The 20,555-nt window shown below is 44.6% G+C and overlaps 1 protein-coding gene across 1 annotated transcript in view; it reads right to left on the bottom strand.

The window, feature by feature from the left end:
• Nucleotides 1-20,555, bottom strand: part of LOC126263218 (UDP-glucosyltransferase 2-like) — an 85,772-nt gene that overhangs the window by 51,727 nt on the left and 13,490 nt on the right. The window contains exons 2-3 of the mRNA XM_049960287.1: nucleotides 11,633-11,920; nucleotides 2,203-2,454 (exon numbers count right to left, since the gene is read on the bottom strand). Coding sequence (XP_049816244.1) covers nucleotides 2,203-2,454; nucleotides 11,633-11,878 — 498 coding nt within the window. The 5' untranslated portion in view covers nucleotides 11,879-11,920. The remainder of the gene's footprint in view (nucleotides 1-2,202; nucleotides 2,455-11,632; nucleotides 11,921-20,555) is intronic.

The raw sequence follows: 20,555 nt of genomic DNA on the forward strand, positions 1-20,555 counted from the left end.
CAGGAAGTCGTCGGGGCTCCCATTATAGGCTCTTCTGGAACACTCTTCAACAATGTGGCTGATGGTCGTGCACCCTGGGTAACGCTAAATGAACTAGCACATACTGGCAGTCTGATAATCTGAGGATCTCCTGACTATAAGACACTTTCAGTAAGAGCTATGTCACCAGACAGACCACACGGCCCTTCTCAGGTCCCTCTGACAAAGAAACTCGGACCCGTGGTTCGAATTTGTCACACAAACATACCATCTACTGCACTCCCCTTACTGAAGCCCTCGTAAGTTCAACTCGATTTCTAAACTGAAGGAAGCACTTCACGGCATTCACTTCAGAGCTGGTGCAAATTCGTCGGGCAATAGACCGCGCCGCTCGAACTGTGAACACAACTGTTACTGCTAGAAGTATCCTACGACTTCCACATTGATGGCAACACGTATCTATTTTGTACGAGCTGTAAGTAAATAGTTGCCTCGTATTTGCGATAAGTACCGGAAATAACAGCTAAACCTGAAATATGGAAGTTCGAAGAATTTCAGTTCATTTCCTTCACTAGATGTGCCACAAAAACCATTATAGATTCATTTCTTGCATCGCTATTGCTATACTCCTCGCATGACGTGACCCACGAACATCTTCAGTCTTTGAATTTCTTTGGAACCTCTGTCAAAGTTTCGTCTGACTCGCACTATGTTAAGGAGCACTGAATCCTGCGCGCTGTCTCACAAGGGAACCTCCACATCGCACCCCCCTCAGATTTAGTTATAACTTGGCACTGCGGATAGGCCTTGAAAAACTCAACACAGATCAATCGAGAAAACAGGAAGAAGTTGTGTGGAACTATGAAAAAAATAAGCAAAATATACAAACTGAGTAGTCCATACGCAAGATAGGCAATATCAAGGAGAGTGTGAGCTCAGGAGCGCCGTGGTCCCGTGGTTACGGTGAGCAGCTGGGGAACGAGAGGTCCTTGCTTCAAGTCTTCCCTCCAGTGAAAAGTTAACTTTCTTTATTTTCGCAAAGTTATGGTCTGTCCGTTCGTTCATTGACGTCTCTGTTCACTGTAATCAGTTTAGTGTCTGTGTTCTGCGACCGCACCGCAACACCGTGAATTAGTAGACGAAAGGACGTGCCTCTCCAATGAGAACCGAAAACATTTGATCGCAAGGTCATAGGTCAACCGATTCCTCCACAGGAAAACACGTCTGATATATTCTATACGGCATGTGCGTCACATGACAGGAATATGTTGTCGACCCACCTAACTTGTACACTTGGCGAATGGGTAAAAAGATTCTTCTACCTTGCCCGATTTAGGTTTTCTTGTGGATGTGAAAATGGCTCTGAGCACTATGGGACTTAGCTACTGTGGTCATCAGTCCCCTATAACTTAGAACTACTTAAACCTAACTAACCTAAGGACATCACACACATCCATGACCGAGGCAGGATGCGAACCTGCGACCGTAGCAGTCGCGCGGTTCCGGACTGCGCGCCTAGAACCGCTAGACCACCGCGGCCGGCCTTGTGGATGTGATAATCACTCCCAAAAAAGTGATGAAAACATAAGAGTTTATCACATAAACTGCAACAAATGAATTGTCTGAAAATAAAAAATTAAACATTTCGCTCGAGGGAAGACTTGAACCAAGGATTTCTCCTTCCACAGCTGCTCATGCTAACCACGGGACCACAGCGCTCCTCCGCTCGCGCTCTCCTTGATGTAGCATAACTTGCGCATGGACTACTCATTTTGTATATTTTGCTTATTTTTTTTATAGTTCCACACAAGTTCTTCCTGTTTTCTCGATTGATCTGTGTTCAGTTTTTCAAGGTCTATCCACTGTGCCAACTTATAACTAAATCTGAGGGGGGTGCGATGGGGGAGGTTCCCTTGTCAGAAGAAGAACCTTATTTGGGAGATTGGCATGACAGCACTACACGCGGCGCGATTTGTTGGGTGAAGTGGCGGTAGGGGACGGGGTGGGGGGGGGGGGGGGGGGGGAGCTACCTACCCCCGACATCCTGACAAGGAAAGCTCGTCGGTCGGTCGGTCAAAACTCCTAGACACGTCCAGTTTCTCGGTCGGTTGGTGCGTTTGTCTTGTGTATGGCCTTTAAGATCGCTTCCCTGACACCAGGAAACGATGTAAACCGATGACGTGAACCCAAACTTGGCAGTCAGCAGGCGACGCAGCGACTCACCCTGTCGTAGACCCATGGGAAGGCGACGCTGGAGACGATGCCGACGAGCGGCGCGCGGAACACGTGGGCGAAAGGCACGAGGCAGTCGCCGTGGAAGATCTCGGCGATGACCAGGTCGTAGTGAGCGGGTGTGTCCCGCAGGGCGCGCAGCTGCGGCAGCGCGAGCACGCGCGAGCAGAAGTCGCTGTTCTCCTGCCAGTTGAGGACGGCCAGCGACAGAGACTGGTACTCGCCCACCAGGTCCATCGTCACCTGCCGCAACGGGACGCTAGCAGACAACTATCACTTCTACCTAGCACACCGTCTACCACCGTTTGGTCGCGAAATTAAAGCTGCAGTGAAAATGTGATGAAGTTTGGGGCAGATGTGTTGGGCAATGTGTTTAGCATGCCCGTCGATTGCGTCACGTCACACTTTCCACTTCCGAGTGCACTGTGAGCGCTTAAAGATGCTTTGAGCAGTATTGTCGCCTGGCGACCGTGACATGCCTGCTGAGGGGTTTCGCCTGATTTCACGCAGCCCACATAACGTAACTGTCACACATTTCCTCTTCTGTGACAGTGATCGGACGCTCAGTTCAGGGGCAACAACGAAGGTTCTGCAGCGTTTTCGATGGGAAGTTGATCACCCACCACACGGCACGGACTTTGCTCCCTCTGATTTTCATCTCTTGCTCACACAAGGTGCTGGCCGTGACGGCATTTTGGCACAGCTCCAGATCAGCATAAGGATTTGGCAGAAAGAACAGGCGACTGCTATGATAAGCGAACTGGAAAGTTGGTATCAAGCTACAACAAATGTCTAAGTCGCAATGGCGAATATGTAGATAAGTAGCTGGAAAGGGTAGCTAAATGCTGTAAATAATCCATTTTTTTTATTTTCTCTGTGGTTTCTATTTCACGACCGGTAAAATCGCCCTAGGACGTTTGTAGCACGCAATTAGTCTCGCTGGGCTGCTGCAGACTGCACCACACATGACACGACAGGTGCATCAAGTTTTGCTTGGGAACTGACACCGGGCAGGCGGGCTCTGATCGCCGCTAATGCTGAGGCCCATTCCCCAGACTATGACATGGGGGCATCGGTTTTAGGTGAACCGAGGGCTGACGAATCGACTTGGAAGGAAGTAAAAATCTCTTTGCGATTCAGCACTTCATACTGGTGTGCCAGTAGCACCTGCTCATACACCTGTTCATCGTCCAAAAGCCTATCATAGAAAAACCTCGTAATAATGTCAGAGACACATTGGCATTGGTTCACCTTTCTTTTTCCTCCGCTAACTAAGTATCAGGTAATGTAATATCACTTCTTCGTTGGTTTTTTATTGCACAAATGTAACGATTTTATACGATTAGCAAAGGCATCTTAATCTCTCACATTAAAAGCTACAAATGACAAGTTACGAGGGCTGTTCAGGAAGTAATGTCCAATCGGTCGCGAATTGGAAATCACAGTGGAAATCAAAAATGTTTTATTTGTAAGATTTAGTTACACCTTCCAACTACTTTTCCCCATAGCCGCCGCTCTGACTGAGACATTTGTCGTAGCATTGTACCAACTTACCAAACATTTCGTCAAATAAGACAGCCTCTGCTCGCTACCAATTCTCTGCGTTGAACCGCAGCTTGTTTTCTTTGGCAAAATGTTGTCTCCATATCCATTGCTTCATGTGAGCTGAGAGGTATCTCTGAGGGAGCCAAGTCCTGGCTGTAAGGTGGGCGACGAAACACTTCCCATCAAGAACGCTGCAGGAGCCACCTCATTGCTCCTACAGTACGCGGACGAGGATTGTCATGAAGACGGAAACGCATGACAGCTACCTTGTGTGGGCTGCATGAATTCAGGTGAAATATATCACAGGCACTCATACTTGGCGGTACACACCGTTTTGCAGGCTTCTTTACGCGCTCACTGTGCGATCAGAATTGAAAAGAGCGACGTGATGCTACTGATGGCCACACCAGAGACACTGTCCAACACATCTACGAGAAGCTTCCTTGGATTTTTACTGTGGTTTCTATTTCGCGATCGATCGGGCCTTGCGTTCTGAATAGCCCTTGTGTCTTACATTTGCCTTGTATTATTGTATCTTATGTTGAGCTGTTTCACTACTACACTAGCTTATTACTACATGCTATTGAGTTTATGGAGTTTATTTATTTTATAAACGATGACTGTATGGTCAGATATATAACTTTTAGCTGCTATTTCGAAAGATTATCTGCACTAACGCCAAGTAACGAATGCAGCTTCTTTTATTTGAAGCAGCGTGGGTCACAATTTCGTGCTTCACTTTTATACTGGAATATACACTCCTGGAAATTGAAATAAGAACACCGTGAATTCATTGTCCCAGGAAGGGGAAACTTTATTGACACATTCCTGGGGTCAGATACATCACATGATCACACTGACAGAACCACAGGCACATAGACACAGGCAACAGAGCATGCACAATGTCGGCACTAGTACAGTGTATATCCACCTTTCGCAGCAATGCAGGCTGCTATTCTCCCATGGAGACGATCGTAGAGATGCTGGATGTAGTCCTGTGGAACGGCTTGCCATGCCATTTCCACTTGGCGCCTCAGTTGGACCAGCGTTCGTGCTGGACGTGCAGACCGCGTGAGACGACGCTTCATCCAGTCCCAAACATGCTCAATGGGGGACAGATCCGGAGATCTTGCTGGCTAGGGTAGTTGACGTACACCTTCTAGAGCACGTTGGGTGGCACGGGAAACATGCGGACGTGCATTGTCCTGTTGGAACAGCAAGTTCCCTTGCCGGCCTAGGAATGGTAGAACGATGGGTTCGATGACGGTTTGGATGTACCGTGCACTATTCAGTGTCCCCTCGACGATCACCAGTGGTGTACGGCCAGTGTAGGAGATCGCTCCCCACACCATGATGCCGGGTGTTGGCCCTGTGTGCCTCGGTCGTATGCAGTCCTGATTGTGGCGCTCACCTGCACGGCGCCAAACACGCATACGACCATCATTCTCACCAAGGCAGAAGCGACTCTCATCGCTGAAGACGACACGTCTCCATTCGTCCCTCCATTCACGCCTGTCGCGACACCACTGGAGGCGGGCTGCACGATGTTGGGGCGTGAGCGGAAGACGGCCTAACGGTGTGCGGGACCGTAGCCCAGCTTCATGGAGACGGTTGCGAATGGTCCTCGCCGATACCCCAGGAGCAACAGTGTCCCTAATTTGCTGGGAAGTGGCGGTGCGGTCCCCTACGGCACTGCGTAGGATCCTACGGTCTTGGCGTGCATCCGTGCGTCGCTGCGGTCCGGTCCCAGGTCGACGGGCACGTGCACCTTCCGCCGACCACTGGCGACAACATCGATGTACTGTGGAGACCTCACGCCCCACGTGTTGAGCAATTCGGCGGTACGTCCACCCGGCCTCCCGCATGCCCACTATACGCCCTCGCTCAAAGTCCGTCAACTGCACATACGGTTCACGTCCACGCTGTCGCGGCATGCTACCAGTGTTAAAGACTGCGATGGAGCTCCGTATGCCACGGCAAACTGGCTGACACTGACGGCGGCGGTGCACAAATGCTGCGCAGCTAGCGCCATTCGACGGCCAACACCGCGGTTCCTGGTGTGTCCGCTGTGCCGTGCGTGTGATCATTGCTTGTACAGCCCTCTCGCAGTGTCCGGAGCAAGTATGGTGGGTCTGACACACCGGTGTCAATGTGTTCTTTTTTCCATTTCCAGGAGTGTATGACAAGATACAGTGCACTATCTCCTCTAAATATGAAATGTCTCACTTTTCTATACATGCATATATCTGTCCTGTGAGATACTTCTCGTTTTTTTTTTTTTTTCATCCGACAGATTTTCAAGATATCTTACATCCGAAAATCGTTCAAATTGTTAAATTTATATAAAGGAAAACAAATCAAGTTACCGCATTACATTGTCTAGTGCAATTATGATAATTATTCTGCGTCATCCATTGATAAAATTGCTTGGGCGTTACCGTTAGTTGTTAGCTATCTCAAAAAAGACTGCATTCCATTGCTCACACACGTTTCAGGAAACGATCGGTGCAATAATTTGTGTTACACCAATTCCACACTCCTGTTTTCATCATATGCAGAGGCTTTTGTTGTAAGTGGTGAAAGTTTTTAAAACTCCACTTTATTGTTCTCTAGTTCATCTACCCCATTGTATCCACCACAAAAATAGGCATGTGCTGATAGTCTAGTGGTAAAGCCCGTGCCTGGAAATCTAAAGGCTGTGATATCGAAACCCAGTCTTCCTTTAATCCAGCCTTAAACTCCCAATGATGTGACTATTCACCAGGAACGACATGTAGTTCGGTTTCCACCGTAAGTTGCCCCAGTAGGATTTCTGGGGTAGGTTAGAGACGCGCAAGTAGTCGAAGTGGAGTCCAAGTGAAAGATTTGCAACAGCCAGCCTGATACACTGACTTATTAATATTAATAGAAAAATAATAACATTTCAGGATGAATATCTTTATCATGTATGGGGTGTCGGTTGCGCTGTTTAGTGTACCCCTACATGCTATAGTCCCACTTCTGGTGAGCAAGGGAGAAGGCAAACAACTGATATGCTCAAGCATATTAATTACTGGAAATGTTAGTGCTGCCGCGAGGGGATTAGCCAAGCGGTCTAAGGCGCTGCAGTCATGGACTGTGAGGCTGGTCCCAGCGGAGGCTCGAGTCCTCCCTCGGGCATGGGTGTGTGTGTTTGTCCTTAGGATAATTTAGGTTAAGTAGTGTGTAAGCTTAGGGACTGATGACCTTAGTAGTTAAGTCCCATAAGATATCACACACATATGAACATAAATGATAGAGCTGCACAACGTAAACGTGTTACTGAATGACACTTAAAAGGATTGGCACAGTCACTATGGTTACCACATCACGCACATGTACGTATTAGTAAAAGGACGCCTCATCTAATCTATAACACAATCAAATTGTCGCTATAACAGTCAAGTTTATTATCGAAATGCAAAACACACGAGTTGTTAACTGAACATTTAATACTGGCAAAACACATGAGTTACCAACTAAACATTTAATTCGTGGAGATATGTACCCTGTATGCATCTGTGCAACTACTTGAAGGCAGATTGTTTATTGCCATACTCGTTTCGCTCCTTTTATTTGGGAAGCATCATCAGTGGCCATTTCCATTGCTGTTAACTCATTCGTGAGGTCCTCGAGATGCATTCGTTAGTTTCCATACTCCAGCTGGCCGATTTCGGGCGTTTTCTTCACCCACATTTGTCACATCGAATATATCACATGTACTTCTTGCAATGAACTTATATGTTGACAAATGTGGTTGAAAGAACGCCAGAAATCGGCCAGCTGGAGTATGGAAACTAACGAATGCATCTCGAGGACCACACGGATGAGTTAACAGGGCTGGAAATCGCCACTGACGATGCTTCCCAAATAAAAGTAGCGAAACGCGTATGGCAAAAACCAATTTCCTGCAGTTAGTTGCATAGACGGTACATAACTCCATGACTTTAAAGCAACTAAGGGAAAAAAGGGAAACAGAAAATTGACTCGAACATTTAACACGTGCACAAGGGGTTCTAATTGTGGTGTCACCGCCAGACACCACACTTGCTAGGTGGTAGTTTTAAATCGGCCGCGGTCCGGTAGTATACGTCAGACCCGCGTGTCGCCACTGTCAGTGATCGCAGACCGAGCGCCACCACACGGCAGGTGTAGAGAGACGTACTAGCACTCGCCCCAGTTGTACAGCCGACTTTGCCTGAGATGGATTACTGACAATTACGCTCTCATTAGCCGAGACGATAGTTAGCATAGCCTTCAGCTAAGTCATTTGCTACGACCTAGCAAGGCGCCGTTATCCTTTGTTATATTGTTATTATACTTCTGTATCATCAAGAGCGATGTTCTACAATTATGGATTAAAGTTAAGTATTCCAGAAGCTACGTACTTTTCTTTATAGCATTCATTACGTATCCTGTTTCAGACCTCACGCCAGCCTGCGTGAGTTTAAGCGCGTGCCTTTCGGCTTCCTCTCATTGTGTCTAGACTGTCTTGCCTAGACACAACACTAATGGTGAACTCTAACCTTGGTACAGGTGGGTGAGGACAATTAATGCAAAGTTACGCAAATAACACAGGACGTGACTGTAAGCATGGTTAATAAATTACGGGCTGCACCCGCAAAAATAGTTCTGAACATGAGTAAGGTTGCTAAAGTGCATATTGGAAGCAACTAACTGGGTGCGAAGCATTGAAGGTCAGTAACTGCAGTCTGAATACCGTGTCGCTACAGAATCGGTGATCGCAATGGCGATTCATCATACCAAACTCGTGGCATAAATTAGGAAAGCGGCGGCAGTTGCAGCTGGACATCCTGGGATCAGCTCTCTCTCATTATTCAAATGGAGAGATCTTTATGTACGAGAACAGGGCTCCCCATGTTGGTCGACCGATAACAAGTCTTCACACAGTTATCTTCCACCGGCAAGTGTTTATTTCAGGAACTCCTAGCAGCCAATGATTTCAGTGTAAGTGTCCTCAAACTTCACTTTTTCTGTCGGATTAGGGAACTCGCCGTCCAACAGAAGCAGAGACATTGCGAGTTCCGTCCAGTTAAACTTAAGCAAAAAATTAAATAACCTCATATTGTTTCGGATTTATGCTGTATCTCACCAACAGCGCTCTGGTGCTGGAAGGAAGGCAGAAAATCTGTGCCACTCCATGGTACAATTTCGAAACAGACCTATGATATGCTCGGCATCGGCATATGGATGCAGATGAGGCAGTGAGATCCAATCAGATCGCTGGATTCTGAAATTTCAAACAGAACATTGGTTTGTGGCATGGTTCACGAGGCAAACGGCTTTTCACACCGTGGCTTCTGGAAAAGGGCACCTGGCTAGAAATTCCTTATCTATCTAAAACGCTCCTTTGATGCTGTGTTCTTCTCTGAGAGATAGCTGTCCCGTCCAACGCCCATAGTGCGCGGTTGAGGGCAACTGAACACTGTATGGGCTACTTGTGCTGAGCTCCAGCGTTGGACTATGAACATTTTTGTGGTTTAGCCTGTTCCTTTTAAGAACACGCTTATCTTTTGCTAGGCAGCTCGCAGGGTCTCGATTCAGCAGACTCTTAACAGTATTAAAAAGAGAAGTGAAAAGAAAGCAATGAATGTGACAGTTGCTGGATGTGATGAATCTGGCTTGCAATTATTATGCGGCGTCAGAGATCGACTACATTGATCAAGAGAATGAGAATAACACATTATGAAATATGTTGCGTCACATGCACGCAACAAATGCCAGCGCTGTTGGTGACGCAATGCACTAGGGTTTCAGTTACGGTTTCTATGGAGCTGTGTGACCAGGCGCTACTGACACAGCTGTCTCAAAAGCTGACTGCGCGTATCAGTTCAGTCAGACCTCCTCCGAAGGCCACGTCTAGCACGGCTATGACCGTAACACAAACTGCCTGAGTCCGAGGGAAGTGCCTGACTGTATGTAACAGTCGAAACCTTCTCCCCTCCACCGAAGGTAGGACTCGGGCTTCTGAAACACGCGAGACTCCCGATCTTTCGTACAGTAAATAGGTTTGTTGTTATGCTTAACTTTATGGAACTAGTTTGTATCATGATGGATTTCTTATGTTATTAAGCATGAGAAACTACTTTACATTAAACATATTTATTAATCACGAACACTCGGTTTATGGTTGGCGGTTTCAATGTACAGAATAAAGCTACGGGAAACAAAGTACATGGTAATTGTTCAGATTTCCATAAAGCCGATCTGTTTTCGATTAGAGCTTAATTTATTACCTTTTATAAAGTTACGCTCAAAACCGTTACCATCTTTGCATAAGAGTCCAAAGAATAGAATGCTATGGCCGTTATGTTAATTGAAGCGCCAGGGTCATTTTTGTGAGTGTTATTTACTAGACTGAAAGAAATATAAAAGTGACAGGCAGACATTTACCAGACTACTTTAGTAGTGGTAAGTTCCTATGGGACAAAACTGCTGAGGTCATCGGTTGGCTTACACACTACTTAATCTGACTTGAACTAACTTATGCTAAGGACAACATACACATCCATTCCCGAGGAAGAACTCGAATCTCCGACGGGGACGAGCCGCGCGAACCGTGGCGAGGCACCAAGACAGCGCGGTTGCCCCGCGCGGCTTACTTTAGTGCATACAATTACCAGGCAAAGTGTAACTGATGAGTGGCCATCACGAGATCCATGCATTGGCATTATTTTTGAGGACAGCGATTTGGTGTCATGTAGGTCGTGTGTGCTTTAGTGGCTGTGGAGTTTTGAATACGGGTGTGTATTGACAAATATAGAGATTTATTGGTGATAAATTTGTATGTATTATGAAGTACTGTGCCACAGTTTCTTTCTGTATGTATTGGCTAATTTCAGGAACTACTGTATGGATTTTGATACGGTTTTAACTAATAGGATAGGCTGATTCACGAGGAAGGTTTCCTGTCTCTGTTCAAATTATAAACAAGTCGTCCGGTCGTAGATACTTAGTGTGACGTATACAAAGCCAGGGCGAGTCGCTAGGAGTATATGAAGAGGAGTGGAAGGAAGAAGTGCTACTATATTACTGAGTGGTATCGTTTACAGGTCTACTGGCAGAGGGGTACGTGTTATCAATGTCGCTATGGAAAAAGCATTTGGTAGCGTAAAACGGCATACGATATAGCTATTGATTGAAAAAGAAGTGGATTGGGGAAAAAAAAATAAAAATCGAGAATAGCACTGGGTTGTATGTTTCAATGAATTATTCTGGTAAGGTGTCGGTTGAGGATATTATGGCTCAAATGGCTCTGAGCACTATGGGACTCAACTGCTGTGGTCATCAGTCCCCTATAACTTAGAACTACGTAAACCTAACTAACCTAAGGACATCACACACATCCATGCCCCAGGCAGGATTCGAACCTGCGACCATAGCAGTCGCGCGGTTCCGGACTGCGCGCCTAGAACCGCTAGACCACCGCGGCCGGCTGCTGATATTAGTTTTCGCCTATTCTATTCAGCGTATACTCGGAGAGGCCGGGGTGGCCGAGCGGTTCTAGGCGCTTCAGTCTGGAACCCCGTGACCGCTCCGGTCGCACGTTCGAATCCTGCCTCGGGCATGGATGTGTGTGATGTCCTTAGGTTAGTTAGTTTTAAGTAGTTCTAAGTTCTAGGGGACTGATAACCTCATATGTTAAGTCCCATAGTGCTCAGAACCATTGGAACCACTTACACTCGGAGAAGACTACGAAAATGAGAATTATTTGTTGGTGTGAAAAGATTACAACTATCGCATCATGTATTGAAGTGAACGAAATAAGACTGCTACAAAACAACAACAATGACAGTTTGTCTGTGAAAAGCGGAATGTATATTCGACACCCACTCACCTCGTCTGCGAAGAAGGGAATACTTCCGAGGATGCTGATGTCGGTGTAGTTGGCGACGGGCGTCTTCTGCGGGAAGTGGCTGACGACGGTCACGTTGTGGCCCCGCGCCGCCAGAGCTTTGAACAGCCGCTCGAACATGACAAAGTGGCTGGGCGCCACGAAGTAGACCAGGCACAGGATGTTGGCCGCCTCGGACGCGCCGGCGGCGCTCAACAGGGCCACCAGCAGCAGCGGGCGAGTGCGCATCTTCCCAGGGACGGGCGAGGGCTGCTCGGACCGGCTCACCAGCTGCGAGAAAGCGGCCAGCTGTCGTACATCGCCGAGGCTAATTCTATAAGTCCCTCCAGATCCTTGATCATCAAGCACTCCGCCTCGCCTTCCGTATACACCTCCCCCATCTGCTCCTATTCCTCGAACTTCTCCGCATCCACTACACTTCCCGCCGTCTTGAACCCCCTCACCCTCTGGTTGCTCCACTCCTCTCCGATCCCCGCCGCCTGCCACGTCTTCACCGTTGTGTCCCCCCTACCCTCCATCTCTACACCCTACATCTCCTTTCCCAAGGTGGCTTCCATCAACTCCCCCTCCCGGATGATGCCCTCTCTCCCTCCATTTATCCCTCCTATCAACTCTGATCCTCACTCCCCCTCCTTTCCTCTGTCCTTTTCCCGGGCTCCCTCTCCCCTCCCCCTTCCATCCTCTTTCTTCCCCGCCTCCCCTCTCTTTGCCCCCTTCTCTCCCCCGCGTCCTTTTACATTTCCCTCCTCTCATTTCCTCTCCCCCTTCTCCCCCTTTATTAGTCCTCTCCCTCCTTGGTCCCCCCCCCCTTTTCGTTTTTTTTCTCCCTCCTTGTTTTTCCCCCTCCTGCAGGTTCACCCCCCCCTCCCCCATCTGCCTTTGGCTCGGGAGTGTCATCTTTGTGCTGCCACTATCGTGCAGTGTTCTCCAGTGAGTGTTCTACAGTGCGTTTTTTACAGTGAGTGTTCCGTGTTGTTTTTTTTTGGGACTTGTTGCGAACGGCCATCATACTGTCGCTGGGTGTGCCTTTTATCTCTTGCGAACAGAAACCAGACTGTCGCCGTGTTTTTTAACTGTGTGTCTACTATGTTACTTGTCTGATTCCTGTGTATTTTATCTACATTGCCAACCCCTTTTGCTTTCTGTTTCAATTTTCCGCATTTTTACGCTATTTTTACACTATAACTCACCATTTTATCGCCTGTTTTACCTTGTTTCTTTCTTCTTCCTTTATTTAAAACAAGTCTGTAGGCTGTAGAGCAGCGTAGTAAGCTGCTGCCAGCCCGCCCCCCTTCGGGGGGAATTGAAAATCAATAAAGAAAAAAAAATCCTGCGCCTCCATTCAGGAAACATGATTGTCTCCATCGCTTGGCAGAAAAGAGACCATCGTAATGCATTGGTGGCAAGGGGATAACGACGAACTTGCCTGGGAGGTTGTTCAGGAGCCTAAGCGAAAGGGTTTTCTTCTTCCGCTGACAATAACCACTTTGCGCTCAACGTATAACAGTAGCGTCTTACGTATAGGGTAACTGAACGTACAAACGCCGTACAGGTTTAACGCCATGCACAGCTTAGTGGCTAGTTTGGAAATATTCCGATGATGGCACCAACATGTAAGTAACGCAGAAAAGTATATCTAAGCCCCCTCAAAATCGTGCAGAGGCTTCAAAGACAGTTAATATTCCATGAAGAATTCTTCGACAAAATCTGAACAAGGATGAAGGGAAAACGCCTGCATTGAGGCAGTCATGGCGAACGTCGCAGACGCGAAAGGCGGAAAAGCCGTGTATCCGGCGTATTTATACCTACTTCAGTGGGTCGTGCGCACCACAGGTGTTTTCATTTACGTATTATGACACATACAGTGCCATTTATTGATCGATTTTCACACTATTTTTTTTCTTCTGCCATACGTTTTCCCCCCTTCTCTGATAATATTCCGTTGCAATTTGACGTCATCCTGGCCAGTGATGTTATTTCTACAGCGTTTTGGAAGTGTAACTTTAATTATAATTACCCTGTACTGATTGTACTTGACGGAAAAAACGAAAATGTTTCTTGGAACCCAATACATTTAGAATGGCTTATCGACTTACTGGTTGCACATGACAGTCAAATTCTTTCTAAAAGTTTCTGGAGTTCTTTTGAGTCTCGAGTTAAATAATACATTTTCATCTGAGAAAATAAGCTGTCAGCATTTACAGAGGAAATTAGAGCACTGAACTATTTTAGGGTCCATTTCTACTGCTATAGGACTACTACCTTGTACAGTTTTTGAATTGATTCTAAGTTTCTCAACATCAAGACTTTTCTAAATCACCAGTTTATATTTTCCCTTAACTAATAAACCATATTTCCGTGGCACACTCTCCAATCTATCCACTGCATGGTCCACAATTTTTACTGACTCCGTCAAAGGCTACCCTGTTTCTTGAAGCTGAAAGACCACTTATGGCAAGAAACAGGCCATAACGAAAATTAAGTCATTTCTCACTTCCCAGAATTCTATGAATTTCTTTGTTGGTATACTTGAAAATGATACATCCTTCAGAGCGAAAACCACCTTAGGTGTTCTCTAGAAATTTGAGGCGCAGTAAACTGCTGCTGAAATCCACCATTTCGTTATGATAAGTTCAGGGGGCAGAGGTATCTCTGGTCTTCCAAGGTCTGAATTTTTGACGGAGCATTCTCAAAAATCTTATTTCTACTGGACAATGGTATTACACCATAAATAAAAACGTCACGTTAGTCGAATGTAAATTTTGATTTTAGAATCGACGATGCAGTTGCCTTTGTAAGCAAAGAAATATTCTTCCTAGTAACCTTGGAAAGCGCGTTTTTGTGTTTAGGTTGTACTGATATGCTGAGAAGTCAAATATTGCTTTTCATATTTTCCAGACTGCTCAGATATATTGCACAGAAATATTTTAACATCAGAAAAAAATACGTCGCATCGGAAAGTATTTATGTAAGATAGAAATTTACTGTGTATTTAGTAATGCTACAAGCTACCTTGCGCAACAACGTCGCAATCCGAACCAACAATAAAAGAAATTTAGAACAACAGTGAACCACGTTCTAGCTCCGGAGCTCACAGTTGCTTTTGAAGGAGATATGGTCTGATAGAAAGCCAAGTTAAGCCATAGTTAGTAACGTTAGCTCCTGTTACCTCTTTTTACAGCGAAATTTATTGTACTTTTTAATAATGAAGGAATTATAAACAAAAAGGCATCCAAAAGCATTCGTTTCGGTGTTTAAGCATCTATCTAAAAACGCAGAAAAAGGCAACATAAAATTGCGGCGTTTCAACCACAAAGAAGTAAATAGTACATATTCATGTTCCGGTAGAAGATATATTTAATACATTTAAAAAGGCTTTCTGCCAAATTTCCGGTGTTTGTTCGTAAAACTCCGCGCTACAATCCGTCGATCAGAAAGGTTTTAATTGGATCTATAGTTATCTCCAACCTCCGTCCAGCATTCGTCGGCAGCTTGCCCACCACGAGGTGTCGCACAAAAGTTTGTAGAACGACGACACTCAGAGCAGTCGAACAACGTTGCAGAGTCCCTTTCTCCAAGCTTACACGTCACTTCCGCTTGCGCTTGGTGTCCAGCTTTTAACCTCTTCTAGGAATTGCCATATGCACCACAATAAAACTGTGTGTTTGTGTCGGGTACAAAAAAGTGAAATTTTCAGCCGTAATATAACGTCAAAATTTGTATTACAATTGGAAGATTTATGACGGGCTTATGAAGAATAATCATAGAACACATGTTTATGGAGGGCTAAGAAGGAGTATACGGTGGAATTCCCTATGGCAAGCATTCAACAGAACGTGGAACGATCATCGGCGTTCACAAAATTTTTTGAAAGAAGGGATAAGATTAAAAAAAACTGTCATTTTTTACGTAGCATAACGCGTGAGGTTGAAGATGTGTCGTGCCCTGAAGAATTAGGTTTTACGGGGCATACATAAAATTAATTGTTTCTGAAAATAGGAGTTGTGGCTGCTGTGGATAGCTTTTAAGGTGAAAAACTTTAATACGAAAATTGTAAGCACATTTCATTGGAGCGCTACTACGCAAACTAAATCTTTTCGTGTTATTAATTAATTCTACAGGGGTATCAATAGTTAACGCAACTGCCTGGCGGGCAGTATTTTGCCCCGTTGGCAGCCAGCCAGCGGGCTCGATGGCCGAGGGTATTCAGTATTTCCACCTCGTGTTTGTTAGGTGACAGAGTACAGTGTATTGAGTGAAAGCATTTCAAGTGGAACTGAGAAATACAAGTATTCTCTTCGCCAAAGAGTATTTATGTATGATTCATACGTGCGTACAGAATTAGCGTATACCGTAAGAGGATTTTTCTGGTGTTTGAGTTCCTAATTGGAGTACGATTGATTGAGTGATGAACAAATTTCATGAAACAGACGCCCACCTATAGTAGTGACAGGAGAAACTCTTGATAACATAGGCCATGCTGTGGAAAGGTCTCCCAGAAAATTAATCTGCAAATGGGAATTTCGTGTGGCTCAGTTCAAATAGCTACAAATATATCATAAAATAACTGCAGTGCAAGGATTTAGACCATGTGACCCTACAAAAAGGTTACAGTTTTCTGAAAGGATTTTGAATAGGGCGCATGACCCTCACCTCACTTTCTTTTCAGACGAATAATATTTTGACCTGGGTGTATACGTTAATGCGCAGAAAAACATTACTGGAGTTCTGAAAAGCGTAACGCAATACACCAGGCACTCGTCATGACCAAAAAATTGGCTTAAAGTACGCTGTTAACGGTATGAGACTAATAAGCCCTACTTTTGCCAGGAAACAAATAAGAATGAGAATACGTGCAACAGCAGGACTCGCCGTCAGCACATACAGCCAACTTCCCATTACGGGAGGTTCATAACGTGTTTCAAGATAATCACTGAGAACATATGGCGCTCTGTTCCCCCGATTTAACCCCAACTATTTTTATCTCTGTGGGACAATAAAAGAGAAAGTGTACAAATCAGATCCACGCACTTTATGTGAACTTAAAACTAACAGTCATCAAGTAATTTCTGCCAATTCTCAGAGGAAACTGCAGAGTGTAATGAGCAGTTTCCTAAGTAGGTGTCGGAAATGCTTGAACAATGAATGGAATGAGATCCAGCATCTCTTTGCTCAATACACGTGAGAAATTTATTTTTTTAAAGCGTTTCTGTTATGTGTGTTTGGAATAACTGACGCGACAAACCGTACTACAGTTACTGCGTACCTCCTGTCACCATCGCCGCGGGCAAACCAGCCGCCCTTGCCAGATGACGGCACGTTGAGGAAGTGGTTGCGTTAACGACTGATCACATTGTATTATGAGTGACGCCTTTCTTGAGTTAATGATCCTATAGGATATCTTCATATGCATCCAGTTAGAAAAAAAAAGCTTGAACTTGTCAAAGAAAGAAATTTTTATGCACTTTCCCATAATGTCAGGACAGAAATATAATTTAAGGAACTGAAGTACAACAAAATCAGAATAAATAAAGAAATCTTGTTGCATATGGATTAAAACAACTAGCAATAAATAACGCGAAATAATCTTTGTAAAATACTTCACCACCTTTTTCCACTTTGCTCCCGAAGTTCCACAGCTGATCAGTTTAATGAATTTATTTCGTTATTTTCATTTCTTCTGGTTTTTTCATATCGATTGGTATGATGATGCTTTTTAAAATAATTTCCTTTAGAGGTTACATTTTGTAGTTTGTGTGCATCTAAATTCCCAACACTTGGTTAGATGAATGTGGTTCATCTCCCACATCACCCGTTAATTTGCCCTGGAGAACCGACATTCAGTACCCAAGGACTGAACAAAGACTGTCTTCGCCTTCCCCGTTCGACACATTATGTAACCACGTTAACTGGGTTATGAAATTGTGATTGCATGTTGCGGTATGTTGCTCGAGAAATCGAGAAGGTGCCGACTTGTGGGGAGGACGTCATTTCAACATTGACATTTCATTCTTTTGTGTTTGCCAGTGCAGAAAATCAGATTTTTTTCGTTCCGACTGTAGAATTTCGGTCCACGAATGAAGCATAGATGAGCAAACCTCGAGCATAACAAGGCAATTTTCTGCAGGATGTACGAAAATCGTTGTGTCACGAAGAACTAAATACAGTCATAGCAAGACAAATTTTGTTCGTCCACGGACGAAAGGTAAACTGCTACTGTGATCGAGTGGCAGGGGAAAGGTGTGTCCTTGAGGAGTCGGTGGTGGACGTCGGCCATGTGCAGTAAGACGACCTCGAGTGTCTGTCAATTCTGAGACAGGAGAAGCTGTCCTGACAGCCAGTGCCGACTGGCTTCAGGCACAACCTTGGGTGTCGAACCGATTCTTTGCGGCTACTCGCTGTAGATTTCTTTATATGATTAAATTTTCCGTTGGATTCGTAAATCAAAGTTCGATTACGAACCTTTAACCTATTCCTAGTCGATTGCTTTAGAAGGAAGATCTTTCGTACATACGTGTTGCTGTGGTCTTCAGTGCGAAGACTGGTTTGATGCAGCTCTGTGCTGATCCAGCCTCTTCAACTCCGATCAACTAATGCCAATTACATCAATTTCAAGCTGCTTGCTGTACTCGAACCTTGGACTCCCTCTACAATTTGTACCCCCCCCCCCCAGTTTCCTCCCCTAGAAAATTGATGATTTCTTGATGCCTTAAGATGTGTCCCATTAACCGATTCCATTTTTTGGTCTATTTGTGCCATAAATTCTTTTTTTCATAAATTCGATTGATTACCTCATTTTTCTTTTTTGAAATGCGTTTCTTGCTGTTGCTATGGTGCATTTTCTCTCTCTAGTTCGGTCATCATCAGTTATTTTACTGTTCATATAGCAAAATCGGTCTACTGCTTCCAGTGTCTTATTTCCTTAAAAAATGGTTCAAATGGCTCTGAGCACTATGGGACTTAACATCTGAGGTCATCAGTCCCCTACAACTTAGAACTACTTAAACCTAACTAACCTAAGGACATCACACACGTCCATGCCCGAGGCAGGATTCGAACCTGCGACCGTTGCGGTCACGCAGTTCCAGACTGTAGCGCCTACAACCGCACGGCCACTCCGGCCGGCCTCATTTCCTAGTCGCCTGATTTAATTCACCTACATTCCATTTCCTTTGTTTACTTTTTGTTTTCGTCTCATAACTTCTTTTCAAGGCACAAACCATTGCGATGAGTTTCTCTGACAGTACTGTATTGTCATAGGCAAACCTCAAAGCTTTTATCTTCTCTCCCTGTATTTTAATCCTCTTTCCAAATTTCTCTTGGGTTTCCTTTACTACTTGCTCAGTGTACAGACTGAATAATGTCTGGGGCAGGTACACCGTGCTCAACCATCTGCTTCCCTTTCATGTCCTTCGACTCTTATAATTGCAGTCTGGTTTCTGTATATTTGTGAATAATCTTTCGTTGGTTGTATTTTATAGCTTCTACCATCTTAATTTTAGTGACCGTATTCCAGTCTACATTAGCAGAAACTTTCTCTTACTGCACTGTCCGTCATAAGCTATATTTCCATGGAGTAAAACTTGGTTCTGGTCTTAACATGACGAACACTTTTAGCTACCGGACAAACTTACTTGAAATATTAGGTCTTTCTCCACACTGATCTTTCGACTTTTATTTAGTTTATTTAGTTTTCGTAATTATGTTAGGTCCTGTTTTAACAGTTACCTCAGCGTTACTAACACGTGTTAATTCACAGTGATGTGAGAGGTGGGGGGGCGACTTCCACAAACTATCCCACAAAGCCTGATGTGAGAGTGCTGGTCAACTTACTCCTCGACGGTTATTTGATTAGCATTGTAAAGTAGATGGAATACCACAGACGATGTGCAAAGTCAAAATACCTCGATAAACACTATTTGTTTCATCCAAAGAACACCGTTCTACTTAATATTAATTAACAATTAATTGGCATCGCCAAGTTATCAGATACGTTGACCTCGATTTGTAATCTATTACTAGAGTGCAGTCGTTTGAGATATATATGACTAAATTTTATTTCTTGAATGTTTCTAGCTCACTTACCCGTATCTGTGTCAATTAATATATTATAAACATGATTTGCAGGCAAACATAAATGATAGTGTCCCTGAACACTAATTTAGTCCACCTAATCATAGTGATAATTGGCCTTCAGTATCATTGGAAATTACAAGGAAATTCATTTGATTCATAAGACACTTTTTAATAATTCTAATGTGTGACTTGTTTGACATCAGAGGAATGATGTTACAATCGACCATAATAAAAGCAGCGGCCTCAGTTGTGAAGGCGTTCAGTTGCAAAACTCTGTGCACATTTAATTTGTTTACCCTGACCTAGGAAGTAAATCGCAGCTGGAGACATCTTTAAGACGCAAGCTGAAATTATTGTGCACAACGGAATGTCTAATGCGAAGAATTTATGAGCCTGGCTATGGATCCTAAAGCCAGTCGCTGACTGAGAACGCGCATCCAGCCAATGGTGTGATTCCTTCTTGCACAAAAATCTCACCAAGAAAAAGCATCACATTAAAATGGCAACAACTTTCCGATTCACCGTTCTTTCTCTAAATAGTAACTGCTACCGCTCTGAAACTGCATCCGAGGCTAGGCCTTGTTTTTTAAGCAAGGCATTTCTATTTAGGAAACTGCAAAATTGTTGTCTAATGAAGACTTTCTTCTGATCACGGGGAAGCAGAAATTTAATGCCTCCTCTCAGCCAAAAGATAATGTATACCAACTTCCTTCGATCACCAGTGAAATTCTGAACATAGAAATAATCACTGATTTAAGTTTTCCATGAGTCTGTAAATCTGTTAAAATAGGAGTTCACATTTCAGTTACGTAGTTTAGAGTTTTATTTC

This window comes from Schistocerca nitens, chromosome 6 (assembly GCF_023898315.1).
Source record: "Schistocerca nitens isolate TAMUIC-IGC-003100 chromosome 6, iqSchNite1.1, whole genome shotgun sequence".
NCBI lineage: Eukaryota > Metazoa > Arthropoda > Insecta > Orthoptera > Acrididae > Schistocerca > Schistocerca nitens.